The following is a 14,765-nucleotide window of genomic DNA, read 5'->3' on the forward strand; positions in this document are numbered from 1 at the left end:
TAAGACGACCAGCTCAGTGCATGTGGGGTCCTGGGTGGAATCCTGGACCAGCAAAAGGGCATTAGGGGAAAGTTAGGAAATCCAGATCAATCATGGTGTTTACTTAATAATAAGATATCAGTACTGGTCCATTAGTTATGAGAAAGGTACCCTACTAGTGTAAAATATTAACATTTCCCAGGGGAAACTGGGTCCAGGTATATGGGAACTCCTTGTGTGGTTTTTTTCCCAGAGTTTGGCTCTGTTGCTCAGGGTGGAGTGCAGTGGCGCAATTGCAGCTCACGGTAACCTCCAACTCCTGGGCTCCGGCGATCCTCCCACCTCAGCCTCTGTACTATCTTTGCAAATTTTTATGTAACTATCAACTGTTGTAAAATTAAAACTTTACTGAATATATGCATAAAATAAGGAACCCCCTGACTTCAGTGGGGAGAGCAGACTGAGAGGGACAAGAGTGAAGTCACAGAGACTCGTGGGGGTCCCACAGTGGTGCAGGTGGGTGCTGTGAGCGGCCTGTTGGTAGCAGTGGAGATGGAGAAAGATGAGTGGATTTCAGTGTCAGGACATGCGTATAGCTAGCGAGGAGGTGAGGGAACGGGAGGAAGCCTGAATGATGTGTGGATGGAACCAGTGGATTTTTTCCAATAGATTTCTCTTTTTGGGGAAAGATAGATGAAGGGCACATTTGAGGTGTGTGGCCAAGGGTTCTTTTTTGGCTGGAATATCACTGAGCCCCCTGGGATGTTACTGAGCTCACTGGTCCTCATGGAAATGCCATTCCAGGGACAGGTGAGCGTGAAGACCCAGGCGAGGGAAGTGCTGGCATGTAAGTGGATTTAAAGCATGGGGTGGGACCAGATCATCTGGGGAAGGAGGTAGTGATGGAGAAGAAAGAGGGCCTGGCCCAGAGCGCTGGGACCTCCAACATCCAGAGACCTCACAAGGAGGGGCCACAGCGAGCCCACAGAGACCAGCCAGGGAGGGAGCAGCACACCTGGAGGACGAGGTGACCAAGATGCCAGAGTCAAATGTTTCCAGAAGCAAGGGTTTGTCGTTTGTGTCCAGCTGTGGGCACTGAAGGCAAGAACAGAGAAGTGACCGACTGTTTTGCCATCACAGAGGTTGCTGATGGCCCAAATCTCCGTGGAGTGTGGGTCTGACTGAGGAGGTGGAGGGAGACAGGCAGTGGAGGCAGGAGACAGCTCTTTCCAGAACCTTTGCTTGGGAAGGGGAGCAGAGACATGGGCTGGCGCTGGAGAGAACCCAGGACAAGGCAGGTCCTTTACAGGTGAGGAGACGCCTGCACCCTGCTGTGGTGATGGAGTGATTCTGTGCAGAGGGAAGAAAACTGCAAAATTCCTCACAAGTTGGAGCAGGGAGCTGGAGTGGGGGAGGTGGAGAGGGCAGGGGGATGCAGAGGACAAGGCTGGAGCCTCTTCAGAGCGGGGACCCTTCCTGATGAAGGTGAGGGATAGTGTCCCCACTCTCACAGTGAGGGGTGAACCTGAGCTCTGGGGGACTGTAGTGGGGGGGGCACTCACTCTCCGTGTTGTCACAGGATTAAAGGAGGGTGCTTGGCACAGAGTGATGCCCAGTGAGGGTGGTCATGACCGTCGGTGTCACCCAGCAGCGCCTGCTCATTAGATATTTGCTGTCTCTAATGAGCTGGGGAAGCTGGGGGAAGCTTGGGCGGGGCGGTTGGAGTTTGTGCCTGAGGCTCCACTGGGGCAGAAGGGGATCAGGCTGGTGCCCTCCACGCGGAGCTTGACCTCAACTCTGTCCTGCGCCCGGGGCCTGTGCGCTGGACACGGAGGACTGACACGGGGGCCCCCAGCCCAGGGCGGAGAGGGGGAGCGGCCCCCTCCCTGTGGTGGGTCGCGGGCCTGGCCTAGAGCCTGCGCCTGGCGGGGGAGACCTGCTGGGCGGGAGTGCGTCAGGGCGCGGGCGCCCTCCCTGCTCTGTGACGCGGGCCCCGGGGCGCACGCGGGGCGCACACCGCCTCTCCTGGCCTCTGACCCGGGCCAACCATGGCGGCGCTGCGGCTCCTGGCGTCGGCGCTCGGGCGCGGGGTCCCCGCCCGCGGCTCAGGGCTCGCGCTGTCCCAGGGCTGCGCCCGCCGCTTTGCCACCAGTCCCCGGCCCCGCGCCAAGTTCTACACGGACCCGGTGGAGATGGTGAAGGACATCTCTGACGGGGCGACCATCACGGTCGGGGCCTTCGGGCTCTGCGGGATCCCCGAGAACCTGATCGCCGCGCTGCTCAGGACCGGCGTGAAGGACTTGCAGGTGGTCAGCAGCAACGTGGGCGTGGAGGACTTCGGCCTGGGCCTCCTGATGGCCTCCAAGCAGATCCGCCGCATCGTCTGTTCCTACGTGGGTGAGAACACGCTGTGCGAGAGCCAGTACCTGGCAGGAGAGCTGGAGCTGGAGCTCACACCCCAGGGCACCCTGGCTGAGCGCATCCGCGCGGGGGGCGCCGGGGTACCCGCCTTCTACACCCCCACGGGCTACGGGACCCTGGTCCAGGAAGGGGGCGCCCCCATCCGCTACACCCCAGACGGCCACCGGGCTATCATGAGCCAGCCCCGAGAGGTGAGGGAGTTCCAAGGCGACCACTTCCTTTTGGAGCGCGCCATCCGGGCGGACTTCGCCCTGGTGAAAGGGTGGAAGGCCGACCGGGCAGGAAACGTGGTCTTCAGCGGGAGCGCCCGCAATTTCAACGTGCCCATGTGCAAAGCTGCAGACGTCACGGCGGTGGAGGTGGAAGAGATCGTGGACGTGGGGACTTTCCCTCCAGAAGACATCCACGTTCCAAACATTTATGTAGATCGTGTGATAAAGGGGCAGAAATACGAGAAACGAATTGAGCGCTTGACGATCCGGAAAGAGGAAGATGGAGACGCCGAAAACAAAGAGGACGCCAGGACGCGCATCATCAGACGCGCAGCTCTGGAATTTGAGGACGGCATGTACGCCAATCTGGGCATAGGCATCCCTCTGCTGGCCAGCAACTTCATCAGCCCCAGCATGACCGTGCATCTTCACAGCGAGAACGGGATCCTGGGCCTGGGCCCGTTTCCCACGGAAGAGGAGGTGGATGCCGACGTCATCAATGCAGGCAAACAGACCGTCACGGTGCTTCCCGGGGGCTGCTTCTTCGCCAGCGACGACTCCTTCGCCATGATCCGAGGGGGACACCTCCACCTAACCATGCTCGGAGCCATGCAGGTTTCCAGATACGGCGACCTGGCGAACTGGATGATCCCTGGCAAGAAGGTGAAAGGCATGGGCGGTGCCATGCACTTGGTGTCCAGTCCGAAGACCAGAGTGGTGGTCACCATGGAGCACTGCACAAAGGACAACATCCCTAAGATCATGGAGAAATGCACCATGCCACTGACTGGGAAGCAGTGCGTGGACCGCATCATCACCGAGAAGGCCGTGTTTGACGTGCACAGGAAGAGAGGATTGACGCTGACGGAGCTCTGGGAAGGCCTGACCGTGGACGACGTCAAAAAGAGCACGGGGTGTGCCTTTGCTGTGTGCCCGAACCTCAGGCCCATGCAGCAGGTGGCACCCTGATGGGACCCGGATCTGGGGGGGGGGGTGCACTCCTCAGGGAGTCCCACCGGGTTCCTCAGGGGACGTCGGTTACCGCAGGAATGCATTTACCCAGCGCTGGGAGGCGTTTGCTGCTGGCCTCCAACTTTCCTCCCTAGGTGGACTGTGCTCCTCCAGAGAGCTGCGACTTTAATTAAAAACAACAGGAAAACAGATCAGCTCCTTACTGTGTTCCTCGAGCACTGCAAGGCGCAGGTGTGCAGTGGTGAGGAATCGGTGTCCGCTTTGCTCTGTGATGTTTACACAGAGCGTGCACAGTGCGAGCGCATAAACAGTAGGATTTCATTCAAGCGCCTCCCTGGTACTCGAACCATGAAATGGAGATAAAAACTGATGAGGGAGAAAATCACTCCACCCAGAGTACACCTAAAGAGCCATTTTACTACTGCAGTGAGAAATAGGCGAGCAAAGATGTGAGTTTGTGATTGGAAGACATGCTGTCTTCACAAGCTTGTTTTTTTTTTTTTTCTTTGTTCTTTTTTTTCTTTTCTTTTCTTTTTTTTTTTTCTTTTGAGACGGGATCTGGCTCTCAGGCTGGAGTGCAGTGGTGTGATCTCACTGCAACGTCTGCCACCTGGGCTCAAGCAATCCTCCCAACTCAGCCTCCTGAGTAACTGGGACTACAGGCACACATCACAATGCCTGATTATTTTGTTTGTTTGTTTATTTATTTTGTAGAAATGGAGTTTCACCATGTTGCTCAGGCTGGTCTCGAACTCCTGAGCTCAAGTGATCCACCTGCCTCAGCCTCCCAAAGTGCTGGGATTACAGACATGAGCCACTGAGTTGGACCAATTAACCTTAGCTTACTGTAATTTTTTTTTTTCTTTTTTAGACAGAATTTCGCTGATATTTCTTCTGGGGCCTTTCTTGTTAAAATTTGTTTCCATGAAGCCTCCCCTCCTCCTCCCACCTCTCTCCTCCTGGGACCTATCAGATGTCAAACTTCTAGATGTCTCTAGAAGGAAAGCAGGACCATCTCCAAGGGAAGGGACTGGGTGATGGGAGAGACTGAGAGGGGAGAGGCTGCGGGTGCTGAAATCCACCAGGAAGCTTCCTCTATCTGTGTGTGGCCAAAGGCTACAGTCTAGGACAGGAGGAGTTCTAGAATCCTAACCAAGGGACTAGATGAGTTTTCTCAACTTCATTTGAATTGTTCCTGCATCATCCAGAGCAGACATTTAGGCCTTCCTCTCTGGGATGGAGGCCCAAACTGGCCGCTTGTGTGATGAACCGTTGTAACCCAAGAGGCTGTGAGGCATTTCCTCCTGAATCTATAGTCTCAAAAACTAAAATTAAGAAAAGATTGTGTGTGTGTGTGTGTGTGTGTGTGCACGTGTGGGCGCTTGCTGTTGACAACCAAGCCTGGCATGGTGCATGCACGGCGTAAGTGTAGCTCTGGGGGTTCCCAGGCCAATGGGGGAATGTGGTCAGAGCAGTTAAGTTCTCGCTGGTCAAGGACAGATTTTCCAAGGGGCCCATTGGAGCCCCGCCCTGCAGGAAAGGCCAGATCCTGGGAAGGAGAGCGGGGCAGGGAGAGTTGGCACTCATGGAGGGAACAGCCTGGGGGTGTGGGAAAGGGGCCAGGGACTATGGCCTGGGTGGGGGCTTGAAATGAAATGTCATCTAGTGGGCAGTGGGGTGCCTTTTGGGGCTCCTGGAGAGGGGCACCTGATTTGCCCTAGGTGTCAGGAGTTTCCCAGAAGCAATGTGGAAAAGGCCGAGGTATCTAGAAGCAGACAAGTGACCCTCTAGGCCTCCACCTCTGCCTTTCTAGAAGGGGTCTGCCCACAGCTGGGCAGCCTGAGAGCCCCCCACCTGGACTGCCTGGCCTTCCTTGCAGCCAGCTGGAGCCAGAGAGTCCTGCCCAAGAATGGGTGGGAAAGAAGCAGAGCTGATGGAGAAGGGAGGCTCTGAGCTCTGGAAGGAGAGGGCTGGGGGTGGGGGAGCTTCTCCAGGCCTGCCAGATGCAGGGCTCTGAACTGAGACCAGCTTTTAGTCCCCTTCGCCACCCCCATCTCGCCCAGCCATACCCAACTGTGCCCTGCTGTTTGCTGGAAAATTATATGACAATCCTGGCTCCGACCCACCTTGGTCTGGGATCTTGGACATACAATTGCTGCTCTCTCTGGGCCTTAGTTTCTGCTTCTGTAAAATGGGAACTGGAATTATCTGCTTCCAGCAGTCCCCAGTCAGGCTTGCCTGGCCTGTGAGGCCTACAGAGGGGTTCCCAGCACCCAGGCCAGGCCTGGCTCAGAGGGGCTCTGTGAGGGTCTGTGGTGTAACTGATCTAATGCGACATTCTATCCTGTGTCTGGGAGACCCCCTAAGACCCTTGAACACAGCTGCACAGAAGCAAATAGTGAGCAAAGCATGCAGGACTGATGGCCCCTCTGGCCCCAACGCTGCCAGGGCTCCCCAGGGAATCGCAGGACAGAGCCGCACATGCAGCCTGGAGGGCTGCCCTGGGCCCCAGGTTGTCCCCATGTGTCAGCCAGTCCGCAGAGTGACACTCCAGTGCCCGGGCTGGTTACCGTCACCAGCCCACTCAGGCTGCTCTGTTCTCTCCCCATTGTGACCTCACTTACCTCTTCCTCTGTGCCCTGGCTCTGTTCCTTGTATTTCTGCTGCTTCCCCATAACCTTGACTCACCATGACTCAAGCCCTGCCCAGTGGATTCTCTCTGGGCCTCCTCTCCATGTTAGCATCTGCAGCTCACAGCCTCCCTGTCTCAGCAGCTCTTGTCCACGCTCCTGAGAGGGAGGGAGGCTCTCCTGCCAGCGCATTTGTTTGTGGCAGATGATGTCACACGTCAAAGGTTAGTCTCTGGATTAACTGGTTGTTCAATCAAGTGGCCAAGGGACACCAGGGCTGAGGCACAGCTGCTTAAGGGCTGACCTTTGAGTGGGACTGAGGGTGGGGCAGGCAGTGTCCTTGACCTGTAGGGTGTACTGAAGAACTACATAGGAATAAATACATCTGTATGTATAATTTCTAAGAGTATGTGCATCAGTGTGTTTATACAAACATATGCATGTGTGTACATACGTGTGTACATCTGTGCTTATAACGTGGAGGTGAAATGTGCTCTCGTATAAAATGAACAACTGGCACTGTTTAAAGAGACATGAAAGTGAGGTGGTAATCATGCTTCTGCAATTCAGTATCAGGAAATTTCACCCATGCACGGAGCGAGGAGGCTCCATTGCACTCCATCTTTATCATGAAAGCCAGGAAATAACCTACATGTCTAATGATGAGCCAATATCAAGTAAATTACAGTGTACTGCTCCAAGGGATTTTATACATTTGAAATGTTTATTGTGGAGACTTCTTTAAACAACCAGAAAAAAGTTTTGTGTTTTTTTTTTTTTTTCTTGAAACAGATGCTCACTCTGTCGCCCAGCTGGAGTATGGTGACACAATCACACCTCACTGCAGCCTCAACCTCCCAGGCTCAAGCAGTCCTCCCACCTCAGCCTTGCGGGTAGTTCACCACCATGCCCAGCTAATTTTTGTTTTTATTTTTTTGTTGAACCAGGGTCTCACTATGTTGCCCAGGCTGATCTCAAATGCCTAGGTTCAAGCAATCCTCCCACCTCGGCCTCCCAAAGTGCTGGGAGTACAAGCGTGAGCCACCTTGCCTGGCCTCAAAAGTTTCTTAATTGCTTTTACAATAGAAAGGTTATTGAAATCCAAACAAGTATAGGAGGATGCACAGTTTTATTGGTGAGGCTTGGTGTCTCCAGGGTTAGTTATCATGTTTTTAGCAGCATCCTCAGTCTGGAAGCGGCTGTGGGGGACAATCCCCTGTTTACAGGCTTCACTTCTCCTGGGGCTGAGGCCCAGGGCAGATCTCTGCTTCAGCCTTTTCTTTCTTTCTTTTCTGTCCATAAACCCAGCTCGTGCATAAGAACTTGGGGTCTGGAATGGGACTGCCGCAGGCTGAAACCTGGGCTCTGGGACTTGATTCCAATGTCTATGCTTTGCCTGGCATTTCCCTTATGGGCATTAGGGAGACAGTTAATGCCCTGCTTTTGGGCTGTGCCCAGCAGAACAAGCACTCACTAAACTTGGCAGATGCTGCCACAACTGTCTCGGTGATAAATTTGACATTCACACCCCAGAAAGTGCGGGATGGAAGACAGAACACAGGCCTCGGGGTCCTTTGACCAAGGTGGGAGCGCTGGTTCTCGAAGTCACTGGCAGTAGGACTCTGCGTCTCCTGTGAAGAAGGAGCTGCAGGATTACTCTAAGGACCCAATGAGGTGATCCATAGGAAAAATCTTTAAACTTGTAAAACACTTCACAAGTGTCTGTGTCACGGCTATCACTAATAACACCGCCCGCAGCTCACCAAGGCCCCCCTCCCACCCTCCAGATCTGCCCCCAGGAGATGTGGATTGGCTGGGGCTGGACCAAGGACTCCAGGCTTCAGATGTGGAAACTGAGGCTCAGCAGGGACCCTCGGGTCCTCAGCCTTCACGCTCCTGGACCTGCCCAGGCCCCGGCAGAGAGATCCCTGCTGTGTCCGCTGCAGGGCCACTGCCCGCGAGTGACCCCTCTCTCCTTTCTGTCGCAGGGCACAGCGTGGATCCTGGCCTGGCCGGCCTGCTGGGTCAACGGGCCCCGCGCTCCCGACAGCCTTTCGTGGTTACTTTCTTCAGGGCCAGTCCGAGTCCCATCCGCACCCCTCGGGCAGTGAGGCCACTGAGGAGGAGGCAGCCGAAGAAAACCAACGAGCTGCCGCAGGCCAACCGACTCCCAGGGATCTTTGGTGAGGGCTGGGCGGGGTGGGGCCGAGGCCCTGCGGGCTTCCAGTTGAGAGAGGCAGGGTGAGAACCAAGTGGTGGCCCAGAGCCCTCAGGCTCAGGTCGGTTCAAGCTGACGGCCACTCTCCAGCCACCTTTCCTGAACCCATCTTTTGCCCTGATGCACCCTGGCGACCGGCACTCCAGAGGCCTGTCCTGGCTGTCCCTGCCACCCAGAAGGCCCCTCTCTCCCCCTGGCTCCTCCAGGTCTTTCCCAGGAGCTTCCATCAGAATGAGCTGCCCCTTCCCTGGGAGCCGCAGCCCCTCGTGACCCGCGGTTGTGCCTGGGCACCCCGCAGCATCCTCGGCTGCTTATGTGAAGTTTTCTCCCCAACTGGGCCAAGCCCTTCAGGATCAGGGACAGGCCTGACCCGACCCTGTGCCCTCCTTCCCAGGGAGTCGGCCCCTGACTGGCCTGGTCATGAGCCACTTGAACCTGAGGAATGGGTGTGGCAGCAGAGGGTGGACTGGAGTCACAGGGGTCTCTAGAGAGGAGGCGGCACAGGATGGCCGAGGGTCCTGCTGGGCTGTTTACTGGCGCGTCAAGACACTCACAGGCTGAAGGACAGGGGAGTGCTGAGCAGTGTCACTCTAGCCGTCGGGAGCCATGGCAGGCTCTTCAGCTGGGTCACGGTACAAGCAGAGTTCCAGGGATGGGCTTTATGAGACCAAATGGTTTCCTGTCATTCATTTGACAAACGTGCTCATCAGGGCATCTCCCACCCTGGTACCCCATAGTAGCTGCACAGAGCAGGAACCCCAGAAAAGACCTTGCCCTTCTGTCCCTGCAGATGACGTCCACGGCTCCCACGGGCGGCAGGTCTGCCGTCGGCACGAGCTCTACGTCAGCTTCCAGGACCTTGGCTGGCTGGTAATTGCTGACTCTCCTTGTTTCTGAAATGACAATCACCACCTGTAGATCAGAAGTGAATCTGCAGGGAGGACATAGAATCATGAGTGACTTCAGTTTTTCTTCCTTATTTTTTTTCTGTGTTTTCCAAGTTTTCTAAAGAGGGAATATGGTGAGAAAGGGCATTTTATTTTTTAACCATGAAAACGAAGACTGCAACTAAGCTGTCAGCTTTGCAGCAGGGAAACTGAGGCCAGGCTGGCAGTGCCTCCCTGCATCGGCTGCAACTGCAGCTCTGGGAGGTGCGGGCAGGAGAGGGCTGGCTGGGAAGGGGGACGCAGAGCGAGGATGGGGGATGTCAGGCCTGAGCTCCCACCCAGCCCTGTCTGCTGGGGTTCCTAGGTGGATTCAGACCTCCTAGGGGAGACTGCCTTGCAGGGACCGAGGGTGGGTTTGGGCCCTGAGGCTCAGGGAGGTTCAGGGGCACCCCTGGGCTGTCCTGTGACAAGTCCAATGACAGGATGGGGGCTCAGGAGGGGCACATGGATGGGACTCACCTTCTCCCATGTCCCCTAGGACTGGGTCATCGCCCCCCAAGGCTACTCGGCCTATTACTGTGAGGGGGAGTGCTCCTTCCCGCTGGGCTCCTGCATGAACGCCACCAACCACGCCATCCTGCAGTCCCTGGTCAGTACCATGTCCATCCTGCCCAGCCCCCTGGGGTGAGGGTCTCCGTGGAGAGGGGTCTGGTCCAGCCGGCTGGGAGGGCAGTGAGGCCACCTGCTCCACATCTCAAGGGGCTTTCTCTGCACGGAGTCAGTAACATGGGTAAATTCCCACAGCTCTGCTGGAACTTGTCATCACGCAGCCACACTAATACATGTAGACTCACACCTGAACACAGAAACACCCCACACTGACACTGAACAGTTGTGCACACGTGCTTGTTCTATGCACTGCACGTGCTCCTGTGGGACACTTACGCACCTGCATGCAGTGCCCAGACTGACGGAGGCACAGCTCCTTACGGTCAGAGGCACAGCACATGAAATGGACATGCATGCCCGTGTGGGGACTGTGTGATCTTAACACACACGGGCCCCTAAGTACGCTGGGAAGTCTGGCCGCCCACGATATGTGCACACGGTGTGTGGGACGTGTGTGTGCTATCACCCACCTGTGCCACACCGCAGGCACGGAGCATCTGGACGGTTTGGCTCTCAACCTTTGGCTTTTCCCCCAGTTTTGCTCTTGGCCATTTGTTTTTCTCTGTATCCCCTGGCTTTTGATGCTTCGGTGTCTGGGGCAACCTTCAATGATGAAAGCAGGCTTCTGATGGGATCACTGGTGCTGCTCACCGCGGAGTGCTCTGTGTGTTTGTGGATTCTGGCACCGAGGCTTCCTTCTATAACTTTTTACCTAGAATCCCAGTTCCTGGTATTCCACAGCCTTACGTTTTTCTCGCAGGAGGTTGTTCAAAGGCGATGCCTTGATGTGAGAGAAAAGGAATTACCTAAAGCAGCTCTAAGGCTATGATAATGATTCCTTTCTGGGTGGTCAAATGGCATTTGCTGGACACCTGGAACTGCCTCCTTGGAAAGGCTCAGGGGTGATGAGGACGCGTGGGGCAGCCCGGCCTAGCCACCCTCTATGCATGTGTGGGAGCTGCACGGGAAGGTGACTGCACCTGCAGCTCCCGGACTCCATCCTCTCTGCCCTTGCCCCTGCCGCTCAGGGGCTCAACTAAAGTGAGTGCCCACAACCTGCTGGGCAGTGAACAGGTGCTGCGCTCTAGGGAAGGCTGTCAGTTTGTCGGTTTGTCCAAACCAAACCAACCGTGGAGCTGACACCTCCTGTGAGAAAGAGCAGAGCGGTTGCCTCATCAGTGGAGAGAGACTGGGCCTGGCCTCTCCACAGAAGGAGGGGACCAGTTAGCAGCTGGAGGAGGAATGTTCCAGCAGAAGGAGCAATTCCAAGGCCCTAAGACAGGAGTGAGCGTGGCAGGTTCAGGGTCAGCAGGGAGGAGGGGCTGCGTGCAGTGAGTAGGAGGAGGGCAGAGGGAGGTGACACCAGGGTGGGCAGGGCCAGCTCCCCTAGGGCCTGGGGGTCCGAATGAAGGTGGATTTTATTTCCAGTAACCCAATAGGCTGTCGGAGCTCTTTAGCAAAGCAGTGTTCTGGTCCACGTCACCCTTCAGAAGGACCTCTCTCTGGCTGCTGGGGGAGACTGGGATGGGGGATGGGGGCGGCAGTGGAAGGTGGAGCAGTTGGGGATGAGTGAAGGTTGCTGTGGTCACCTGGCAGGTGATGGCAGCTGGACGGGGCAGGTGGTCCGAGGCAGCATGGAGGTGGAGGTTGAGCCAGGGGCTGCTCCCAGGGAAGGGAGAAGGCGAGAGGAGTCATCCAGGAGGCCTCCCAGGCGGGGACTATGATGTCAGGGCAGGAGGAATTCTGTGTTCTGCTGAGGCCCCGTTAGACCCCAAGTGCAGAAGTGGGGAGGGGAGCAGGATCCGCAAGTCTGGAGTTCAGAAGAGAGGTCCAAGTGAGCCTGGGGAGTGGAGAGGTGCAGGCACATGCAGGGCCTTGAAGTGCTGAGGGCGGATGCAGTCCTCTGGGAGAAGGAGCAGCACAGGAGAGGGGCTGAGGCCTCGCCTCCCAGAGCCTGGGAAGGGAGGCCAGAATGTGGGAGGCAGAGCCTCTGGGTGTCTGAAGGACCAAAAGAAGAAAGTGGTCCTTCCAGGCTCCCCCTCTGGGACCTCACTAAGGCACAAACCTGGCCATGCGGTCTCCATCCCATTATCCCCAGGAGGAAGTCTGAGCCCTTGGCCTGGGACTTGAGGCCCCTCATTAGTGCCCTGCCCACCTGCCCCACACCCCCTGCCATGTGTCCTCCCTGGCCACTGCAGGTCACCATGGCTCCCACTCCTGGAGCCCTCAGGGATGCTCTTATTCTTGTTAATAGTTATTATTATTGTGCTGCTCCCATGTGGCCTGGAGATGGCCAAGGCAGGGCGCAGGTGGAGCTGGGGCAGGGATGGGTGGGTCCTTGGAGGAGGTCACTGGGCTCATGTCCCTGCCTGTGCCCCCTTCCTGGCCAGGTGCACCTGATGACACCAGATGCAGTCCCCAAGGCGTGCTGCGCGCCCACCAAGCTAAGCGCCACCTCTGTGCTCTACTATGACAGCAGCAACAATGTCATCCTGCGCAAGCACCGCAACATGGTGGTCAAGGCCTGCGGCTGTCACTGAGCCCACCCGCCTGCCCAGCCCTGCTGCAGCCGCCCTTCTCATCCAGATTGGGCCCCTCAGAAGCAGGAAACCCTCAAACCCAGTCAGACCCCAGGCCGGGGCATTGCCAGGGAGGACCCTCACAATCATGTCCATGACCCTTTCTCCTTCATGCCAGGCTCCTATGCTCCCCTTGCCCTGCCAGGCGTTTGTGTGACTGTCCTGTCTCCAGCGCAGGTGGTCTCAATCATCAGGCAGTGTTCTACCCAAACCCCTCCCCCGAAGGCATGTCCTGGCCTGTTCTTCAGGGTTGGCACAGAAGTCCTGTCTGAGGTCCTATCCATGCCCCTTACTGGCCCAGGTCGTGAGATAGATGTGGAATGACCTGAGAGGCACCTGGAGCCCACTGTTGGCCACCTCAAGCTCTTCACCATCCATCACAGGGTGTGGTATGTGTAGTCAGGGTCTGATTGGCTCCCCATTGCCTGCCCCTCCGAGGTGCAAGGCTGGGTTTAAAACTGGACGTCCCCTAAAGTATTGTATATTCATAGATCTGAAGCACTGATCCACTGGCCACAGGTAGGCATGTGGAGTCAACTCAAGAAAAAGCTGAGTGAACAGCATTATTTAGGGCTAAAGCCAATGGCATTTATCTTCCTGTGTCTTCCTGCTTTGCATCTGCCTCTGCCATCTACGAAAGCCATATAAGTGCATGGACATTTTGTTTCAGAGAAACAGAAAAATCTTGGGGCTTCCAATTGACCCATCTATCTGCCACCAAGTTGCCTCATCAGGAGCTCAGCTCTGTGGAGTTTTCCCTTTGCTGAGCAAGCATGAGGCTGCATTGGGTGGCCCAGGATGACAATGCACAGCACAGATGCCATCATTTCCCTTTCCCCTCTGCATGGCAGACATCAATAATCAATCTGGAATGTTTTTCTTCCAAATCTGAATGGAATTTTCAAATGGTCAGCACAGCCACTGCCAACAGATATGATGTAAAGTGAAACCTGGTTGCCATCTTCTGCCATGCTGAGGAGCAGTCTATCCCCGCCCGAGCATGTATCGGCAACATGGGCAGCCTGTGGTCAGGTCTGGGGCAAGGCCAGGGGCCATCAAAAACAGGCTGGTTACCAAAGTCAGTGTCACCCTGGGTGCCCACCAGCGCTGTCCTGTGTCAAAGAAAAGGTCCCTGTCCCAGGGAGTGACAGGCAGTAATTAGGCTGAGTTGGGTGGGGAGGTTTGTCTCAGCCTCTGTTGTTCCCAGAAACCGCTGTTCTCCTTGGAGCAGCCACTGGGAGTTGGAGTGTTTATTTGATTTCTGACTTGCTAAGCCTGTAATTTACCTGCTGGAATAGACAGAGTCCAGCTGCCCAAACCGTGTCATTAAAAGCAGATCCTGGGTCCGCCCCATCCACAGGCACAGCCCGACGGGGTGGCTCCACCTCCCCATGTGCCCAAGGATGCGCCTCTCTGAAGTTCACATGCTGCACCCCCAGAGAGGGGCCTGGGGAGAGCTGGTCTGGCAGCAGGGGTGGAGGCTGGCGCCACGCTGCAGGACAGCAGCCCCTCCACCTGGACCAGGGAGGGCCTCCGTGTGCAAGCGCAGAGGAAGAGGCCTTCCCATGTATGCAAAGGGCGGCCCCAGGCTGTCTGGAACTTGGTGAGTTCCCTATCAGCACAGGGATCTCAGCTCTGGCCTGGATGTGAGGAGACCTGCCTTGTAGGTGGCTTCCTTATCTGGGCCTCCATTTTCTATCTGCACTTTTTGATTTCCAAACAACCTTCAGCCAAAGAATCTGTCTACCAACTCCTCACAGTGAGCCAGAAGCAGCCTCATAACCCTGAATGTGGGGCACCGGTGGCTGTCACGAAGCAGAGTTGGCACATAACATGGAACCTGGCCAGGCACAGTGGCTCACGCCTGTAATCCCAGCACTTTGGGAGGCCAAAGTGGGCAGATCACCTGAAGTCAGGAGTTCAAGACCATCCTGGCCAACACGGTGAAACCCCGTCTGTACTAAAAATACCAGATTACCTGAGCATGGTGGTGCATGCCTGTAATCCCAGCTACTCAGGAGGCTGAGGCAGAATTGCTTGAACCTGGGAGATGGAGGTTGCAGTGAGCGGAGATCACACCATTGCATTTCAGCCTGGGCGACAAGAGCAGAACTGTTGTCTCAACAAAACGAAATTATGAAACCTGTTTGCTATCCTAGTATTTACTTAACAGTTCCTTCTTAACATCAAAGATGGTC

The 14,765-nt window shown here is 56.0% G+C and overlaps 2 protein-coding genes across 2 annotated transcripts in view; both read left to right on the top strand.

The window, feature by feature from the left end:
- LOC105537979 (bone morphogenetic protein 8B-like) overlaps positions 1-12,528 on the top strand; it is a 28,278-nt gene extending 15,750 nt beyond the window's left edge. The window contains exons 6-10 of the mRNA XM_011977696.1: positions 1,169-1,288; positions 8,203-8,397; positions 9,223-9,302; positions 9,858-9,968; positions 12,379-12,528. Of these exons, the coding sequence (XP_011833086.1) occupies positions 1,169-1,288; positions 8,203-8,397; positions 9,223-9,302; positions 9,858-9,968; positions 12,379-12,528 (656 nt within the window). The remainder of the gene's footprint in view (positions 1-1,168; positions 1,289-8,202; positions 8,398-9,222; positions 9,303-9,857; positions 9,969-12,378) is intronic.
- Positions 1,910-3,771, top strand: LOC105537956 (succinyl-CoA:3-ketoacid coenzyme A transferase 2, mitochondrial). The gene is made up of 2 exons (XM_011977673.1): positions 1,910-3,569; positions 3,719-3,771. Exons 1-2 carry the CDS (start codon positions 2,028-2,030, stop codon positions 3,755-3,757), a joined length of 1,581 nt encoding a protein of 526 aa, XP_011833063.1. The 5' UTR covers positions 1,910-2,027; the 3' UTR covers positions 3,758-3,771.
- Positions 12,529-14,765: the final 2,237 nt, after the last annotated feature.

This window comes from Mandrillus leucophaeus, unplaced genomic scaffold (assembly GCF_000951045.1).
Source record: "Mandrillus leucophaeus isolate KB7577 unplaced genomic scaffold, Mleu.le_1.0 Scaffold182, whole genome shotgun sequence".
In the NCBI taxonomy this organism is placed as follows: Eukaryota; Metazoa; Chordata; class Mammalia; order Primates; family Cercopithecidae; genus Mandrillus; species Mandrillus leucophaeus.